We start from the raw sequence: 21,232 nt of genomic DNA, 5'->3' as shown, positions 1-21,232 counted from the left end.
CAAATATAACGCTTCGTTTACAGGAGGTGTGGATTCTTGATTCAGATCTTTAGTGTGCTGTATTGGTTTAAACATCAGAAACCCACTGCAGTAGCTAGCCTCCAAGATGGCCCTCAGACTCCTGCCTCTCGGTGTTCATGCCCCGTGTGGTTTCCTCCCACACTGAATAGGGCAGACCTGTGCAGCCGACAGGATCTTGTGGAAATGACAGTTGGAGACTCCCAAGGCTAGGTCATGAAAGATAGTCAGCTTTCAGCTTGCACCTTCCCTGGGTCTGGAATGTTGTTCTGCCTTCCTTGAATTATACCAGAAGGATCACCCAGAAGACACAGAAGTGTGATGGGGGAGAAGGGACTCCTTGGGTTCAAAGTAACCAGAAAGGGCACATGTGGTTGTTCTGTTGGCAAGCTCCTCCAATAAAATTCCTTGACAGATGGTCCCAAATTGGTGTTTGTTGTCAACTGGAAGCTTCCTTTATGCTGTATCACGTTTGCTTTTTTGTCAGTTAGACAGACTCTGGAAGTTGACAACTTAACCTCTCTTTTCATTGCCTTATCCTGAGTATATTTGGGTGTCAATGATATGACCAACTTAAATACATTTCTCAGATTTCCTTGCTAATAGGGTCAGCCATGTGATGGGTTCTGGTCAATGAGATATAAGGGAAAACTGTTGGAAAATTCTTCAATAAGGGGCCAGACTCAAATTGTATAGAATACTGGTCCCTCACCCTTCTTCCTTCAGGAAATTGGAATCCTTGTTCTTCCATTTACTTCTCATGGACTTTGGATAAGTTCATCAACTTCTCTGAATGTCTGGGGTTATTAGGGGTCGTATACAAAGTAACTCTGCCTTTTAGGACCAAAATAGGTGACCAATCAGTGGTAGATGTTGTTAATCATAGTTTCAGATAAATAATGAAATTTGTCTCTTCCGGGGAAAGGGCAAATGCTCTGTGTTTAAGACTTATTTCCCTTGGGCCTCTCCCAGATTCTTTCAGATATGCTTCGTGCATGTGGTCTGATGAAACATGTTCTTACAAATAAAGGATGCTCTAGTTGCTACGTAACAAAACTTAGTGTCATGAAGCAGCCACTTGATTATGCTCAGATTCAGACAGGGCACAGTGAGAAGGGCCTCACCGTCCCACAATGTCTAGAGCCTCAGCTCAGAGGACTTGAAGGTTAGGAGTGACACAGTGGTTGGATCCTCTGAAGGCTTGTTACTCCCCTGGACTGGGATGACTCAGACACAGGGAGTGCCGGCCAGAACACCACACCTGGGCTTTCCAGGTGGCCTGGGCTTCCGTACAGCCCGGCAGTCTCCGAGTAGTCAGATTCTTATGTGACAGCTCAAGGCTCTGAGTGCAAGTGTCCCCACTAGCAACTCGGAAGCTGCCTCGCGTTTTATGACCCAGCCTCAAAGGGCACATAACCCTGGGCTGAGGCAGCCACCACCCACCAGAATCCAAGGAGAGGGAACATAGGGACATAGAGTTCATCTCTCAATAGGAAGAGTGTCAAGGTCATATTGTAGAAGTGCGTGTGGGATGGGGGCTATTGTTGCGGCCATCTTTGGGGAATACGGTCTGCCGCCGATGAGGTGGTGCATTATTAGATGAGCAGGACAAAGCCAGACAATGTTTGCGGAGGCTGAGCACCTTGGCCATGTTAGATAAATAACTACGAGCCAAATGTATCCTAGAGCTAGTAAAGAGGGCCTTGGTTTCAGGCCAGGTTTTTCAGGGTGCTGTGCAGTTTCCTACACGCAGTGTCATCTATTGATGGACCCTGGCTGTCTCTGAATAAAGTTTAGGGGAGGAGCCAGAAGGGATTCTTAGATAATGAGGGTTTCATTAAGAATGCAACTGTAATAGAGTCTTTGGCTGGTGCTATGATGGTATTTGATCAGGACCCCTAACTTTAATTAGCCATTTTGTCAGGTGGACCTCCTTTTTAATTAGTGCAGAAGATCTATACAGATTTTTTTTTTTCCATTCTATTCTCCAAGAAAAAAAAATGTAGGAGGGCTCCATGGCAATCTTTTAGAGTTGGAATTAATTTGGTTACGTAAAATTGTTGCCAAAATGGTCAGGCAGTCACCTAAATACAGACAGCTGATGGAGGATGGAGCCTATTGAACAATATTTCACTGAAGAAACTGAATTACTATTTCTACAATAAATGTAGTATAGAATAATCTCACCGGACTTTTCTAGTGCTCCCGGATGAAATATGAAGTAAGAAGTTGCTTGAGCAGTTTCCGAGCTCCGAGGGGTAGTCTGACAAAAGGAAGGGAGGGGACACAAGTCGTCTCTGCCACAAACTGATTTACAGATTCCGGGCCACATGCTTTGTTGGCTGACACACCACAGAGTAAAGAATGTTGTCACAACAAATTCTGCTTTGGATACTGTTAATTTTAAAATTGTGTATTCATTACGAGAGCTAGGAACTTATTTTCTTACACACCACACCTGATTAATCCTGTGTCTTCCGTTTGGCACAAATTCCAGAGCCCTTTTCCAACCTTTGTGAGAATCATAAAGGAACTTGAGAGAGTGGTTGTAATCCAAGGGAAGGAACCAGTGACTCCAATGAAATCTTAAATTCAAGACCCAAATTTGCTAACCATTTGCTTATATATCTAAAAGGAGAAACCAGACACCGTGCACATAGCACTGGGGCGTACAGAACCACCATCCTTACCCTAGAAGCCTTTGCGATGTCAGGGCTAGAAGCTGCCGGTCTTTAGCGCAGTGATTTTCTGTGAGGACAGGCAGGAGGCGTTCTGGGCTCACCGAAATGTCCCCATCTGTCGGCAGCTGTGTGGGAATGACGTGTGAAACTGAGCTAGACCTGCCTATCCCTACGAGGTTACTCTGTCTGAGAAGCCCATCTCAGACAGGTGACTAGTCTTTCATGTCAAGGCAAAATATTTAGATGCATTCCAAATTCCCAGAATGCCCCCCACCCTTGTTATGTTAACAGACTGCCAAATCTCATTAAGTGGACACAATGATTTCTTTTGTTAACATTAGCTGTCATAGCACAAGTCATTTCTTTCCCTACAGTAGGGATGCTTTGTGCATTATTAAAGCCCTCATTGCTATAATGCGCTAACACATATAATGGTAACCCAAAGGCTATACTTCAAACTTTAAATTCAAGAATAAGACAAAAAAAGAAAAAACAGATCATGATAAAAAGTCATTGAGAACGATGCTGACAACATGGCCCTTTGGAACAGGCTGACACCGGGGGGCACATATGCTCAGCCTCCTTCCTGTCAGCCAGCAGCCTGCCACGCTCCTCATCACGGTGGCCCCAGACTGGAGGTGCTCAGCTTCGGCCAAATCGTCCCCCCTAAACTCAGGGTCCTTGTGAGCAGAAGGTGGAGGGTTTAGGGAAATGCTGCCAAGTCAAAATTTTGTCAACCACATGGGCAAATCTCCGGGTGTGCTCCTTCGATGCCTGGGTTCCCTCTCTCAACCATTCAGCATAAAGACATTTTAACGAGAAGGAGGACGAGGGGCCAAGACCTTGTGGGATGGCTGACTCTCCTCTCCAGTGAGCCCTGGAGAAACGCAGGAGGAGAACCAGGCCAGAGCTCTGGACAGGGCCTCCCTCCTGGACCCCCGGCCACCCTGCCTGCCACCAAGGTGAGGGAGTGGACCCTCCTAGGACACTCACTCAACTTTTTCACCAACCCATCCCTGCTGCAAAGGGGCTTCCCAGCCCCGGGCTCCTGGGCTAAGCCTAAGCTGCTGGTGCCAAACTCAGTCAATCCTGCATTTAATTTTACAAAGGTACTTGAAGAGCCCATTCTTCACTCTCTTAGGTCCACGTGGACTTAATTCAGAAATAGTGTTTGCTACAATGGGCCACTAAGGAAAGCTGATTCCAGTGATTCTTCTGTGATGCCAAGTGCCAGCCTGCTGCGTTTGCTGCCCACTCTGAGAAGTCAAGAATTCTTGAAGAATTAGATCTGAGTGAAAAAATCTGTGGGGTGATCTAAGACTAGAGAAATCCTGTGGCAAGAGCAAAGGCTCAGGGGCTGAGATGGAGACCAGACAGTCTGCAGGCTGGGGTTCGAGCTGCCCTTTCCCTAACTCTTCTCCCAACAAGCCCCACCCTTCCACACTACCCACCTATTCCGTCCTCCCTCCCTCCCTCCCTCCCTCCCCCTCCCCCCTCCCTCCCTCTCCCCTCCCCCCTCCCTCTCTCCCCCCTCCCTCATCTCTCCTCCTTCCCCCTTCCCTCCCCCCTGCCCCCTCCCTCCCTCCCTCTCCCCTCCCCCTCCTTCTCTCCCCCCTCCCTCCATCTCCTCTCCTTCCCCCTCCCCCCTTCCCCTTCCCTCCCTCTCCCCTCCTTCCCCTTCCCTCCCTCCCTCCCCCTCCCTCCCTCCCTCTCCCCTCCTTCCCCCTTTCCTGCCCCCTCCCTCCCTCCCTCTCCTTCCTTCCTTCCTTCCTTCTTGCTTCTTCTGCTTTAGGTTTCATTCCTCTTCCTCTCAGTTTTTTCATCAAAAGCCTACTTCCTTGCCACAGCATAGCCAGAATATTTAAAAATAACATCATTTTAGTAAGCTGTAAAACCATAAGCATCTTAGAAGAAAACATAGACAGTAAGCTCTCTGACATCTCTCGCAGCAATATATTTGCCTATTTATCTCCACGGGCAAGTGAAATAAAAGACAGGATAAACAAATGGGACTATATCAAACTAAAAAGCTTTTGCACAGCTAAAGACAATAAGAACAGGATAAAAAGACAAACTACACAATGGGAGAACATATTTGACAATACGTCTGATAAGGGGTTAATAACCAAAATTTATAAAGAACTTGCAAAACTCAATACCAGGAAGACAAACAATCCAATCAAAAAATGGGTGAAAGAAATGAATAGACACTTCTCCAAAGAGGACATACAGATGGCCAATAGGCATATGAAAAAATGCTCAGCATCACTAATCATTAGAGAAATGCAAATTAAAACCACAATGAGATATCACTTCACACCAGTCAGAATGGCGCTCATCAACAAAACAACACAGAATAAGTGCTGGTGAGGATGTGGAGAAAAGGGAACCCTCCTGCACTGCTGGTGGGAATGCAGACTGGTGCAGCCTCTGTGGAAAACAGTATGGAGATTCCTCAAAAAATTATAAATGGAACTGCCTTTTGACCCAGCTATCCCACTTTTAGGAATATACCCCAAGAACATCATAGTACTGTTTCAAAAGAAGAAATGCACCCCCATGTTTATGGCAGCATTGTTCACAATAGCGAAGATCTGGAAACAGCCCAAGTGTCTGTCAGTGGACGAGTGGATTAAAAAGCTTTGGTACATATATACTATGGAATACTACTCAGCCATAAGAAATGATGACATCGGATCATTTACAACAACATGGATGGACCTTGATAACATTATACTGAGTGAAATAAGTAAATCAAATCAGAAAAAACTAAGAACTATATGATTCCATACATAGGTGGGACATAAAAATGAGACTCAGAGACATGGGCAAGAGTGTGGGGGTTACGTGGTGGGGGGGAGAAGAGGGAGGGGGTTGGGGGAGGGCAGGGGCACAAAGAAAACCAGTTAGAAGGTGACGGAAGACAATTGGACTTTGGGTGATGGGAATGCAGCATAATCAAATGTCAAAATAACCTGGAGATGTTTTCTCTGAACATATGTACCCTGATTTATTAATGTCACCCCATTCAAATTAATTAAAAAAAATATCATTTTAGAAGTGGTAGTCAGTGTTTAAAAATTAGAAATGACAGGTAATCAAATGAACAGAAAGTGAAACAACAAAAATAACCCAGTCTTCCATCCACACAAAAATGACATTTGTTAAACTGTTGATTAAAAAAAGGAATGATCTGTACATTTTAAAACTGCTTCTATAGTGTGAAATTCACTGTGTACATATTTCCCTGTTATGAAATATAGTTTACCAATACATTTTATTGAATATGTTATACCTGATCATTAGAAAGTGCCATTGTTTCGTTGGGTAACACCTTGCTGAATTATTTTTCCTGACTCCTTCGCTATAGAGGTAGATTTTCTACCTTCGCTATAGAGGTAGAGGTATGGATGCACCCATCCATCCTATTAATGGTAGACTAGTTGCACCCCGACCCCTTTCCTAAGCTGTATTTGTCTCTCTTTCATCCCAGACACCCAGTTTCTCACACATACTTGGGGCTGGTCCAGGATTTACCTGGTCTTTCTCCTGTGTACCTCACCTTGTGCCTTTATAATTGGCTGACTCTTTCTCGGGGTGTTTGCCAAATGATAACCAAACACCTACAAGTTGCTTCAATTTAAAACCTAGTTCAACTGTGTGTCCTTGTTTAGACAGGATCCTCAGGGGATGTCCAGGACTAAGTAAATGTTTGGGATCAGTATAGTCCAACTTGCCTTGGATTTATAAATGCCACATTCACGTTCAGAGCAAAAGCTTAAATCTATATGCCCTCAGCAAAGATTTACTGAGCTTTACCGTGGACTAATTTCAGCGTCTAGGGGTAAATGGAAGATTCACCCACTAACAACAAAACCTGTTTGTCCACTGTGGGTTCCCAGTTTGGTTGCCTGAGCCTATTCAAGTTTGGTTGGTGGCTGGTAGCTGTTAGGGGTTGAAACAGAAAAAAAATGGAGGTGACAAGGAATAGTGGCATCTTTCCTTGTCATCTGGGCTAATATGGCAGTTTTCTCCAGTTTCTAGGGGACGTAAAGCTTGGACAATTTACAAACTGAAAAGTAGCTTGCAGCATGTGTATGTGTATTTCCCATAAACTTAAAACTTCTTCCCAGAAACAGGCCTTATTACCAAACAGCTAAATCTCCCCAAACCAACTGTCAGAGATCCACCTTTTATTTGTTTCTTTTGTTTAAATAAACTGTAACAACTGCAATTTTTTCTGATCGTTTTTAACTAGGAGGTTTTTCTCAAAATGGTGCTGTGAAAAACTAAGAAAATTAACGATCTTAACACACCTCACCGAGCAGAGTAAGCCCAGTCCCAGGTATTGGCTGTGCGAGGTATTGAGTAATAGAGAATTGGCTGTAACCTAGCAACTAATTTAGAAACACAGAACAATGCAATCACAGTTTAAAATATCCCCAGGAACATTTAGTCATTAAGTCCAAGTATGTAGTTTCCAACACAGCTATCTTCTGTTGCGTTTAGTCAATATGTTACAGTTATTTGCAACAATCAATAAGATATCACCTGTCTGTTATATTTGGAAAATAAATTGCTGTGATAGATTTACCAAAGTTCAGAAATGTTTCTAATGTTGTTTTTCTCCATTCCCCTCCAGGGTTCACAAATAGTAACAGGCAATGCGAAAGATGGGACTTACTTCCATATCCATATAAACAAGTACAATATAGTGGAAACCATCACCTGCCTTTCCAAGGAGCCTTTCCCTATCTCCAACTACATCCGCTTGTTTGGCCAGCACGAGCAAGTCCTCAACAACCTGTGTGCCCGGTATGAGAACAATATGATCACAGATCTCTACAGGTAAGGTGCACAGTGCATTTTACTAAGGGAAATGCAATTCCTAGTGTCTTATGAATGGAGGGAATGTTTTATGATGTAACAGGTAGCAAAGCAGGAATCCATGGGAGAAGATGGAGTGGCGGAGATTTCATGCTAATACAATAAAGAATATCTGACAGCTAGCAGTGACCAAAAGGTGGAGAGTCATGTGGGGAAGTGCTTGGACTCCAGATGTGTCCACACACTGCTGCTGTGGGCACGTGCCAGCCTGAATCCCAGAGGAATCCATGCACGGCCTCCATACCATGGGTGGGCCCAAGGGGATTGCCGCGGACCAGCGCAGCTCCAAATAACGGTGCGGAATTAAGGAAACACACTTTGTCAAACCGATGGGACCGGGAGGACTCCTCAAACTGCCTGGCAGCATCTGAGTGCCTCATAGGCCCAGTTCGCTTTATTATATAGTCATATGCAAATCACGGACCCTGATACAAAGTTGCACATCAAAGCCTAAGACAGGAACTCTCCCAAGGCAAAAACAGGATAACAGTGAAATTTACAAACATCTGAAACAAACAAAGAGTCAGAGGAAGGGCATGTATATTGCTTCCTGCAACCCAAGGAAGCAAGTGGAGTGGGTGCAAATACTCAGCATCAAAGCCAAATATGGAGATGGAGGGGGAAGAACTTAGCCTTTTGCTAAGCCTTGAATCTATAATGGCTTCCTGCCATTAACGGACCACAACAGGGGATGACTTCTGAATTCCTTTGACGAGGGGCTAAGAGCAATGGTCAGAAATTTAAGCAGTAGTTTTGGGGACAGGATATGGAAGCCCTTGGCCCTGGTGAGAACTCCACAACCACAGCAGGCTGTTCAGAGCCCAGCCTTCTCCCACGTGGCTTGTGCTCAGGCAGGGAAGGGCAGTCATTTGTCCAAGATGTTGCCAAGGGAACCTTAGCAGGTTGGTTTGACTGGGTGATCTAGAGCTTGATCTTTCAAACTCTAAATACTCGTTTATCCTATAACTCTAGGAAGGCTGGAATTTTAGAGTAGAAGCATACCTCTGCTGCTTAGAAAGGTTAGGAGAATTTTCCTCTATTCACAAAACAAGGTGATGACAGAGCCAGTAGCAGATATGGATGCAGGACGTGAGTCATAGAGTTCTAGGGTCCTTAATACCCATTGGAGTGACTGCCAGGATCAGCGGCAATATCTCTCTCCCCTCTTAAATTGTTTCAAACTATAGAATACATTGTACAAAGGAAAAAGTATATAAAATGTACATGCACATTTTAAGGGATAATATTATTAGAAATCTATCTGCCTACCGACTACCTTGAGAAATAATTCCTTACTTCAGGACATTGGAACCCCTCTTTGATGACGCCCCACTCTGTCTTCTTGGAGGTAACCACCACTGCGCAGTTTCGGTTGTCATTCCCTGTCTTTCCCATAAAGCAGGGGTCAGCAAACCTTCTCTATGAAGGGCCTGCTAGTAAAGATTTTCAGCTTTGCAGGCCATGTGACTTCTGTCACAGATACTCAAATCTGCTGTTGTAAAGCGGCCACTGACCACATAAAACTTTATTTACCAGAACAGGAGCCAGGCCAACCTTTGTTTTAAACATCTGTCATGTATATGCTATTTCTTAAAAATTATATTCATTTCTTTTGCCTTCTTTGAATCGATTCTGTGGCTTACTAGAAAAAGTCAGCAATGTAAAGCACTGTGTTTGTAAGGCCCATCACGGTGATGTTTGTAGCTGTAGTTCATTTATTTTTCCTGCTGTATAATATTCCCCTAAGTAATTCTGTGCATCCATCCATTTCTTGTTTACTGACATTTAAACTGTCCCCAGTTAGATACCTTACAAACAATGTGATGGGCACTGTGGACACACCTCATGTACTCGGTGATGCTGAAATGTTCCCAGACTAGTTGTATCTATTAAACTGTCCCCAGCAGGGGTGACAGACAGCCTGCACAGCCTGGCAACCCTTGCACTGTTGTACTTTAAAATGTGGCTATTGCCCTGGCTGGTTGGCTCAGCGGTTGAGCATCGGCCTGGCGTGCGGGGGACCCGGGTTCGATTCCCGGCCAGGGCACATAGGAGAAGCGCCCATTTGCTTCTCCACCCCCCCTCCTTCCTCTCTGTCTCTCTCTTCCCCTCCTGCAGCCAAGGCTCCATTGGAGCAAAGATGGCCCGGGCGCTGGGGATGGCTCCTTGGCCTCTGCCCCAGGCGCTAGAGTGGCTCTGGTTGCGACAGAGCGACGCCCCGGAGGGGCAGAGCATCGCCCCCTGGTGGGCAGAGCGTCGCCCCTGGTGGGCGTGCCGGGTGGATCCCTGTCAGGCACATGCGGGAGTCTGTCTGACTGTCTCTCCCCGTTTTCAGCTTCAGAAAAATACAAAAAATAAATAAATAAATAAATAAATATAAAAAAATAAAATGTAGCTATTCTGGTGGTTTGAATAAATGCCTTCCTATAGTTTTAATTGTCCCTTTTCTGATTAATGATGGAGTGTATTGTCTTTTTATTTGTTCAGGGGTCATTTGTGGCAGCTCCTGTGAAATGCCTATATGAGCTTAGTCCATGTTTTGTCTGGGTTGTCGTGTTCATAGGCTTATTCATATATTCAGGATGCAAATTTGTGTTGGTTATATATTCTTAACATATCTTCTTCCATTTTGAGGCTTGTCTTTTCACTTACTTTATGGTGTCAATTAACAGACCATTTTAATGCAATTTAATTAAATTTTAATGACAATTTAATCTGTTTGTTGTTGGAGTGTCTTGGATATTTTTGTCCCTTTGCTTTTCCACTAGTTTTATATAAACTTGTCAAGCTCTGTGAAAGGCCCTGTTGATTTGATTGGAAATGTATTAAATCTCAGATTAATTAGGTAAAATTGACATCTTTGTTATTAAGTCCAATATGAGAGCATAGTATAGGTCTTGATTTATTTAGGTCTCCTTAACATCAATAAAGGCTTATAATTTTCTCTATAAATGGCTTGCATAATTTTTAATATAATCCAAAGTGCTTTATATTTTTATTGCTGTTGGAAATGTCATTTCTTGATTGCTGATGTACAGAAATGCACTAATTTTTGTATGGTTTTGTATTCTGCAAATTTTCTAAACTCTCATTTATTCAAATAATTTACTGATAAATTCTTTTAAATTTTCCACGCAAAAACATTATACCATCTGTGAACTTATAATTTCTTTTCCTTGTCTTAACACATTGGCTAATATTTGCAGTGAAATGGAAGTCGTGAGGGATGGCACCCTAGCCTCATTCTTAATTTTGAAGGGAATGCTTTCTTTATTATATGCATGTCCTTTGCCATATGCATTTTTATAGGCACCAGTTATGAGGTTTAATTTTTTTTTTTCATTTCTGGCTTGCTAAGAAGTTTTATCATGCATGGATTTTAATTTTTTTCCCAGAAAGAGTACTTAATTTTTGAAACCTTTTATAAGTAAGGATATTTTCCTAATACTTTCAATGATGAACTATATTTTGATAAAGTATCAATTTCCTTAATCATATGCTTTTCCTCCTCAAATCTTTGTAGACTTGACTGAAATACTTATCTAAAAGAAAAGAAAAATATATTTAGAAAGTGAATTCATTTGTTCCTTAGCTAGTGCATAAAAATTTATTTATCGTTGCTTCCAACCTTACCCAAAATATTTGAATTAGAGGAGAATCAGTGTGTTAAAGAAAATTTTTACCTGGTGGGGAGGGAATTGCTAATTTTCTCTACAAAGGAAATGTTTTCAGGCCCTGGCTGGGCAGCGTCATCGCAACCTGTCGAGGTTGCAAGTTCGATCCCCAGTCACGGCACATACAAGAATCAACCAATGATTGCATGAATAAGTGCAGCAGTGAATTGCTGTTTCTCTCTCTCTCACTGTCTCTCTCTCTCTCTGAAAATCAGTAAGTTAAAAAAATAATTTAAAAAAAAAGAAAACAAAGGACCTAGAGGGGCCAGGAAAATGGTGGACCATCATCAAAGCGGCCCATGGTCATTTTTAGTGAGGTGCTGGGTGCACTGCCGTGCCTGCCAGTCACTCACTCCCACATGTGTGTGATGTGTGCATGCAGCTGTGGCCACGTTCTTTTCCAGTGCCATGAAGAACTGCCAGCTCCATGCTCATTCTTGGCCTAGTGCTGCCGGACCTGTCCGCTGTCAGAGGGACTGGCAGGGCTCTTTCCAAGTAGGCAGGGCGGCTGGTTTAGCTGATTTTGGCTGCAATGTGATTACGACCATTTCCCTGACCTCGGCAGCACCAGCAACATCTCTTGTTCGAATCCGGGCCAGTTTCCAGTCACCCTGTCTGGCAGCACCCTTCTCTGTCCTGGGGCTGGCTGCTGACCATGTGCTGTCTTCCGCAAGTCAGGCATGACCTCGAGATCAAGTGCCTCTCCAGATTCAAAGGAAAACTCTGGATTCTTTCCCCCCACTTCCTCCAATCTAATCTCACCATCAAGCACCAGAACAGAGCAGGCACTGGGGCCCAGGGGAGCTGTGGTAGCCACGAGGCAGATGCTGTGGTGGCCATGGCCTCATGAGCAGTGCTTCCTGCAGCCTGCACAGGGGCTTGTTTGGAGCCATCTGGGGACACATGGTGGCCAAGCAGTCAGCCACCAGGATGCACAGGCAGAGAGCTGTCACAGGGCAGTGGTGCACTGAGGGGCGGGGCCTAGACTGCCAGTACAGACCATTAATGATGAAGGGAATTCACCATTGACGATTGATTGTGAGTTCATGTGTGAGTGTGTGTGCTTATGGGGGGGGGGGGGAGAGAAAGAGAGAGAGAGAGAGAGAGAGAGAGAGAGGATCTATTGATTGATTTACCACTTTGGAAAAAGAACGAAACCCATTTTTATCATTTGTTGTTCATTTCTGAACCAACTAGCATTGAAATCACATAATAAATGTTACCAGTTTTTCCCAGTTTTCCCCTTAAGAGCACTGGTGTCTGACAGTGTCCCACATGTACACACACACACACACACCTCCCAAACTTGCAGTCCCCTCACCTGCTCAGTCCTTTGACAACGTTTAGAAGGAGCAGCACCTTCCACCCTGCTGACACTGCTCCTCCCTGGGGACCTTGGGGACAGTAGGCGCTTCAGTTCAGGAGCCACCATGTCAGAATGTGGGAACTGTGGATGGCGAAGAGAGGGGAGGCTGAGATGGTCTCTAAGAAGTCCCTGTCACAGGGCTTTAATGAGGCAATGTCCTGTGCCTTCTCTGCTTCCTTAACTTTCCCTCATCGCCATTTACCCCACTTATGAATGGCCCTGCAAAAAGAAAGTCTTGCCTACTGAATCCCTCCCCCCTTAGCCTTAATTAACAGTCTGCAGCATTCTTTATCCTCATGGCGTGAATAGGTCTTACCCTAGCTTCTTTGTGTGAGCCCATCAGATACTCGTAAACCTTGATTAAATTCTCTCTTTTCACATCTTAACATACTCAGCTCTCAAAATCTGCCCTCGTAAGGCCTCCTGCCAGCGCGGCCACCCTCCTCCACACTTCCCCAAACACTCCAGTGGCCTATTTTTAGTGGTAAGTGCTGCTGCGCACAATATTCTAAATGGGATTTCATCAGGCCCTTTAAAAAGCTGCCATTACCTTTTTGAACCGTGAAGCTGCAAAGTCCCTCCCTCAGGAAGCTGCCTGAGCTGTCTCTGTCCTCCATGCTGCAAAGCAGGTCGCTGCCAGCCTGCGCTGTCTCCTAATTCACTTATTAGATTCCAATTGGATTCATTTAATCACAACTTAAATGTTTTCCGTTCCCCTGTGGTCAGTGGCCTGGTGCTGTTTCCAGGAGAAAATCACACACTAACTTCTAGGTGCCCATTTTTCCCCCTTATTAAAATTTTCTTGAAATAGGACTGCCCACTCCAGCTTGTCAGTTTTTTTGTACATACTTAACAGTTGTTGAATACTATATAGTTCTCTCAAGATGTAAATGTCCCCTTTGGCCACGTATCAAGTCATAGAGCTGCCTTCCTGTAGACTCGGTAAGGTGCTCCTGCTTGTCTGTTCCATTTCCTACAATACCAGTTCTGTTTGGTAGCCTTATAAAGAATCTTTCTTTAAATGTTGCTAAAATCAAAATGTGTTGTCTTCATTTTGCTTTGCAGTTAGTTAATTACAGTCTATTTTTCTGCCTAGTAGAAGGCAATTTCGATGGGGCATGCTCACATACTCTGTCTGGGGGTCCTTGCCAAGTCATTCCCAGGCCTCCAGCTTGCCCAGTGGTGTTTGTCATGAGATCACATAGCCTGTGAGGCTGAACCCACGTTTTTAAACACTCCTCATTACTGCAATGGTTAACCTTAGATCTGGACCCACGTAGAGCCAAATTCTATTTGACACAATATTATGTCCATTTTTAGTAGTAATATTGCTCTGATTAAAAGACTAGGATGTTGTTGTTGTTGTTTTAAACCTAGTGTATGTCATCTCTTTCTTCCCACTGTGACATTTGTATGAAATTAACCTTCCCTGGGATGGAGATCATTTGAACCATCCTGAAATTATAGCCAACACACGCCCCTTCAGATATTCATGCCAAATATAATGGGGGAAAAACAAACAGGAATGAATGTTTAAAATAATGAACACATGGCCCTGGTTGATTGGCTCAGTGGATAGAGTGTCAGCCTGCATTGGATGTCCCAGGTTCAATCTCCAGTCAGGGCATAAAAGAGAAGTAACCATCTGCTTCTCTCCCCTTATATCTCCCCCTTCTCTCTCTTTTCCCTTCTCGCAGCCAGTGGCTCAATCAGTTCGAGCGTTTGCCCTGAGCACTGAGGATAGCTCAGTTGGGCCAAGCATTGGCCTCAGGTGCTAAGGATAGCTCAGTTGATTCTAGCATCTTCCCCAGACAGGGGTTGCCAGGTGGATCCCAGTTGGGGAACATGTGCGAGTCTGTCTATCTCCCTTCCTCTCACTTAAAAAATAATAATAATAATGATCACAAGGAACTCTGCATAAAGTATAGAGTGTTTTTTTAAAAATCTCATTGGCCCTGGACTGTTATCTCAGTGGTAGGACATCGACCCAGTGTGTGGAAATCCCTAATTCAATTCCCAGTCAGGCCACATAAGAGAAATGACCCTCTGCTTCTCCACCCCTCCTCTTCTCCCTTCTCTTTCTCTCTATCTCTCTCTTCCCCTCCCACAGCCATGACTCAAAGCAAGTTGGCCCCAGGCACTGAGAATGGCTCCATGACCTATCCTCAGGCACTAAAATAGCTTGGTTGCTGAGCAACAAAACAATGGCCCCAAATGGGTAGAATATGGCTTGGTAGAGGGCTTTCTAGGTAGATTCCGGTTGGAGTGCATGTGGGAGTCTGTGTTCTGCCTCCCTGCTTCTAACTTAAAGAAAAATTAAAAATAAAATAAATTAGATAAATAAACATTTTAAAATCTCATAATCCAAAGTGTTCCAATAATTTGCCTCATTTGTCACAAAAATATAATTTAGTATATTATTTTACTATTTATCAGAAAATCGTGGATTTTTTTATGGCTTTAAAATATCAGAGGTGTAAATTCTTATTTTAGGTGCCTCAATGTTATTCATATTAGTAAGAATCTTTGCTTTGAGGATGGTGCCCATGAATGAATGAAGAAATATGAGTAACCCATCTCAGAGTCAAGGTTAAAGGCTTTTATTTTGTTTATAATATTAGTGTTTAATATAAATATCAATAATATTTTTATTGGTTTTTAAATTTTTGCTAATGCATGCCCTATTACATACAGACTACATTATCTATATAGTATTATGAAAATAGAATCATATATTATTGTATGCCATTATTTTAAAATATAATGAACATTTTCTCATACCATTAAAATTTTTTATAATTTTTTAAAATTTGTATTTATTGATTTGAGAGAGAGAGAAAGGGAGAATCATAGAGAGGAAGAGAGAGAGAGAAACATCAATTTGTTCTTCTACTTATTTATGCATTCACTGGTGGATTGTTTTAAGTTGAATTTTTATTGGAGTGACACTGGTTAACATAATTATACTGGTTTCAGATGCCCAATTCTACAACATATCTCTGTACACCGTATTGTATGTTCAGCACTCTAAGTCAAATCTTCATCCATCACCATGATTTCACCCATATATGGAGTCTAATAAACATTGGTTGATTTTAGTATGTGCCTGACCGGGGATCGAATTTACAGCCTTGTGTGGTATATCAGGACAACGCTCTAACCAACTGAGCTACTGGTCCAGGGCCTTAAAATTTTTTAATAAATATAATGCAAATATTGCATCTCACATTATAAAAACTTTATTTAATAACTATTTACTAACTAGTTTTAAAGCTTTTGTAATTATAAAAAAAACTGTGATACTTTTGTTAATATTAGTCCACATCTTTTTTATTTTCTTGATTAGAAAGAATTTCACTCAATTTGAGAAACTGTTATATGTGAACTAAGTTTTTCTTAATTAAATGATTTTTAATTTTTTCATTATAGTTGACATACAATATTATATTAGTTTTAAGTATACACCCCAGTGATTAGACATTCTATAACTTACTAAGTGATCATCTCGATAAATATTGTACCCATCTGACAGCATACATCATTATTACAATACTGTTGACACTCTTTATGCTGTACTCTTTATCCCATGACCGTTCTTTAACAACCAATTTGTACTTATACCCTTCACCATTCTCACCCATCCTCCCAGCCCCCTTTCATCTGGCAATCGTCAAAATGTTCTCTGTATGTATGAGTCTGTTTCTGTCCTGCTTGTTTGCTTATTTCATTTTTTAGATTCAACTGTAGGTAGATATAAATTCATTGCCATTTTATTGTTTATACTTTTCTCTTTTTTCTCTTTTTCTTCTTCATAATGAAGACCCTTTTATATTTTGTGTAATTTTGGTTTGATGGTGATTTAGCTTTTTCTTGTCTGGGAAACTCCTTATGTGTCCCTTCAATTCTAAATGATGGCTTTGCTGGGTAGAGTAATCTTGATTGTAGTCCTTGCTTTTCATCACTTTGAAGATTTCTTGCCAATCCCTTCTGGCCTGCAAAGTTGAGAAATCAGATAACAGTCTTTTGGGAGCTCTTTTATAGGGAAGTAGCTGTTCTTCTCTTGTTGCTTTTAAGATTCTCTCTTTGCCTTTAACCTTTTGCATTTTAATTATGATGAGCCTTGGTGTAAGCTTCTTTGGGTTTATCTTATTTGGGACTCTCTGTGTTTCCTATATGTGTATGTCTATTTCCTTCACTAGGTTAAGGAAGTTTTCTGTCATTATTTCTTCAAATAGGTTTTCAATATCTTGCTCTCTCACTTCTCCTTCCAGCATCCCTATAATGCAATTGTTGGTATGCCTGAGGTTGTCCCATAGACTCCTTACACCATCTTCTTATTTTTTTTTATTTTTTATTTTTGTTGTTCTGATTGGGTGTTTTTTGCTGCTTTATATGCCAAATCGCTGTTTTGATTTGTAGCTTCATCTATTCTACTGTTGATTTCCTATAAATTATCCTTTATTTCAGTTAGTTAATGTATCTTAATTTCTGACTAGTTCTTTTTTATGGTTTCCTTGTTCTTTTTTATGTTGTTGAAGTTCTCACTAAGTTCATTGAGCATCCTTAAAACCAGTGTTTTAAACTCTGCATCTGGTAGATTGCCTGTCACTATTTTGTTTAGTTCTTTTTCTGGAGTTGTTCTTGTCTTTCATTTGAGACATGTTTCTTTGTCTCCTCATTTTGGCAGCCTCTCTGTGTTTGTTTCTCTGTATTAAAAAGAGCTGCTATATCTCCTAGGTTTGGTAGAATGGCCTAATGTAGTAGGTGTTCTATAGAGTCCAGTGACACAATCTCCCTATCATCCAAGCTGGGCACTCCAGGTGCACCCCCTCTCTAATTGTGTGGTCTGTATAGACCCTCCTGTTATAGTTGAGCCTTGATTGCTGTCTCATGGCAATGGGAGAGATTTACCTCCAGGCTGATTGGCTATAAAGACTGGCTGTGACAACTGATGACTATGGAGGATCAGCTGTGCATGGACCCACTCCACAGAGCAAGACTCATTTCAGCAGGGCTCTGGTGCCTACTGAGTCTGCCCCCTTGAATGTGTTGCTTTTGGAGGTGGTTGGGCGAGGCTTCAGTGTTGTCTAAAGCTGTTGATCTTATTTTCTGGCTCTGGGGCCTCCCCAGAATTGCAGGCCAATGTCAGCTACCACCTGTGTTCTGCCCAGGGCCACCCAGCATGAGCTATAGAGTGATGTGCAGATGGCTGCTACTTGTGCTGGGCTTGGAGGTGCCAGGAGAGGCCAAGCTACAAACCAAGACCAGCTGCTGCTAGTGCTAGGCCAGGGAGCAACTTAGCAAGAATAATGGGATATGCTGAGGCCAGATACTGCTTGTTTGAGAGATTTCAGGAAAGTTCAATGCACGAGGCAAGACAGGTCACTTATGTGGAAAAGCTACTGAAAACATCTTGGGTGGGTCTACAGGTTGGCAATGGGGTCTCCAGGAATCACTAAGGTGAGCCAAACAGTGTGAGCCAGGTCCAGGGAGACTCAAGTATGGTGTCTGCCTCCAGTCTCTGTGAGGCGACAGGGGTGGGTCTCAGAAAAGAAACAATGGCTTGGGCTAGCACTTTTGTCTAGCAGAAAGCTGCCCTCCCCTCAGTCTGTGCTCTGATGCCAGACTATTCAGTTCCTCCCTGTATATCCCTAGTGCATTTCAAGCTACTGCCCCAGTGCTAGAGCTCAGAGGGAGCCAGTCTGAGTAAGTCTGTGTGCTGGCCCTTTAAGAGGAACTGCCTGGGACTCCAGCAGCTTCCATCTCACTCAGCCACATCTCTGCTGGTTTTCACAACCAGAAGTTATAGGGACTTCACTTCCTGGCACTGGAACCCTGGGTTGGGGGCTGGCTGCTGTGGGGCTGGGACTTCTCAGTTCTTAGGGGGATCTCCATAACTGAAATGCCCCTTCCAATTATTATCCGCCACATGCAGATGTGGGACCAGCTCATTCTGCGTCTCTGCCCCTCCGACCAGTCTGATGTGCCTTCTTTATATTCCTACTTATAGGACCTCCAATCAGCTAGATTTCAGGTGGTTCTGAACGATGGTTGTTCTATAATTTAGTTGTACTTTTGTTGTGGTTGTTAAAGGCTTTTATTAAGAAGAATGTAAAGGCCAAGCAAGCAAAATCAGTACACATTCAGTCAATCCAAAGTGGGAGATGCAGGGCAGGCTCGGGTTCATTAATGGGTTACTCTTCACCAGCATTCCTCTACCCACCTTGCTCAATGAGAATGCCCACAGTCCTTATAGCTCCCCTTCCAAGCAGGCATTATACCTCCTAAAACAGAGGAACTTGACGGTCTCCCCACTATAGACAAAAACCAGTGATTCCATCATTATCTGAGAGGAAACTTGTAAGTTTAGATCACATAGTAGTACCTGGGGGAGACAGTTTCATTGCAGAGATGGCATCTGTTGGACCACATCTCCAATATTATAAAAATAATTCAAACTTGAACCAAGCTTTATAAAAACAAAGAAATGCCTTGTGGCAAGACCACCACCACCACCTGCAAGTCATGCGTCGCCCCCTCTCCACAGCTGCTGCTATGTCTTCTTCGTGCTGTGCTGTGCACTCTTGGCATTTATTCTAAGAGAATTTGGTTTGAAACTCCAACAGTGTGTAAAAGTGAATTGTTACTTCTCTTTCCTTAGGGTGGAAGGGATACCAGGCTCAGTCAGAGGGTTCAGTTGCTGCAGTAGCACTTACTAGCTTTGTGAACTGTGGCAAGCCATTTAACCTCACTGAGCATCAGTTTCCTCATCTATAAAGTGGAGGTATAATCTGTAATACTTCTCCCACATAATAGGATAAAAGTATACGGTGATGTCAAACTACTGAAAAGATGTACTGTAAAGTGCAAAGTTTTGTGATTGTTGCAGTTCACGTTCATGTTTGTTACAAGTCCATATTAAGCATTATGGAGAGGCATAAACTTCTAGCTTTTTATGCGATATTCTTTTCCTTCCCAAATTAATGCAAGTTTTGGAAAATATAGTGCTTTCTTTAAAAACTCAAGTGAGCTGCCCTGGCCAGTTGGCTCAGTGGTAGAGTGTTGGCCTGGTGTGTGGATGTCCAGACTTTGATTCCCGGTCAAGGCACAAAGGAGAAGCAACCATCTGCTTCTCCACCCCTCCCCCACCCTTTCTCTCTCTCTCCCTCTCTCTCTCTCTCTCTCTCTCTCTCTCTCTCTCTCTCTCTCTCTCTTCCACTCCTGCAGCCATAGCTCTATTGGTGCACGCAAATAGACCCCCTGGGCATTGAGGATGGCTGGTGGCCTCCACCTCAGGCACTAAGAAAAAAAAGGCTCGGTTGCTGAGCAACGAAGCAATGGCCCTAAATGGGCAGAACATTGCCCCCTAGTGGGCTTGCTGGGTGGATCTTGGTCTGGGCACATGAGGGAGTCTGTCTCTGCCTCTCCTCCTCTCACTACAAAAACAAAAAAAAATTCAAGTGAGCAAATGTTTTCAAATTGTGTTAACATGTGTGTTCACTCTATCTTACTTTTTAAGTTGTCTATTTGAAGGTACCTATGAATTTTATATGCTTTTTTCAGAGTCATGCTCTGAAAAATAATTCTTAGGGAAAGGTTATTACCAGGAATTGAATAAGTGTGAAACCAGGTATTTTATTCAGAGTTAGTAAATTCTGAAGACTAGAGTTGATAGTATACTTCCAAGAGCATATTATAGCAAAGGAATGGGTCGTTTTTATGTAGGAAACACTTAAAGAGGATTTTATTTCAAACCACTGAGACACCAAAAACAACCGAGTACATTCTTCTGAATATCATTTAAAATTTAAAATTGTGAGTTGCTTGGGTCATAAAGTATGTCTAGAATCTAATATTATACAGTTTTAAAAATTGTTTTGGAAAATTGTTTCATGCATTAAGAACACCAAAACACTTTAGACCTACACTGTCTATTATGATAGCCAGTTGCCAGATGTGACTAAATTTTAATTAAGGTTAAATAAAATTGAAAGTTCAGGCTGACCAATGGTGGTGCAGTGGATAGAGTGTTGACCTGGAATGCTGAGGTTCCTGGTTCGAAACCCCAAGGTCGCCAGCTTGAGCACAGGGTTGCCAGCTTGAACATGAGATCATTGACATAATCCTGAGGTCGCTGGCTTGAGCAAGAGTTCACTGGCTTGGCTTGAGCCCCCTGGTCAAAGCACATATGAGAAGCAATCAATGAACAACTAAAATGAAGCAACTATTGATGCTTCTCATCTCTCTTCTTCTCCCCCCTCTAATAAATAAGTAAATAAATAAATAAATAAACATTACTCAAAAAAAAAAAATCGAAAGTTCAGTTACACTAGCTCAACAGCCACAGTGGCTAATGGCTAACACGTTGGACAGCACGGAATAGAGCAATTCCATCGTTGCAGAAAGTTCTGTTGGACAGAGCTACTGCAGACAAGTCACATTCATGGAATTAGTGAGTGGAGTTGGGCACAGTATCTATGGGCAGTCATTTCATAAAATGCTCATCATCAGCCCTGTTTGGTTCTGAGTCACTGATGTGTAGGTGTGGGAACTAACACATGGGTGCTCTGAAGGCTCCGTGGGTAGAAGGAGAAAGTGATTTCTCT

General features: G+C 42.8%; 1 protein-coding gene across 2 annotated transcripts in view; it reads left to right on the top strand.

Annotated features, from left to right (window-relative positions):
- The window catches only part of CFAP61 (cilia and flagella associated protein 61), a 384,193-nt gene that overhangs the window by 312,534 nt on the left and 50,427 nt on the right, over positions 1-21,232 (top strand). For both annotated transcript variants that reach the window (XM_066386991.1, XM_066386992.1), the window contains exon 26: positions 7,342-7,547. In XM_066386991.1, the coding sequence (XP_066243088.1) occupies positions 7,342-7,547 (206 nt within the window). The remainder of the gene's footprint in view (positions 1-7,341; positions 7,548-21,232) is intronic.

The sequence above is a fragment of the Saccopteryx leptura genome, chromosome 5 (assembly GCF_036850995.1).
Source record: "Saccopteryx leptura isolate mSacLep1 chromosome 5, mSacLep1_pri_phased_curated, whole genome shotgun sequence".
NCBI lineage: Eukaryota > Metazoa > Chordata > Mammalia > Chiroptera > Emballonuridae > Saccopteryx > Saccopteryx leptura.
Note: the sequence above shows the minus strand (reverse complement) of the source record. Positions and strands in the feature narration are given on the sequence as shown.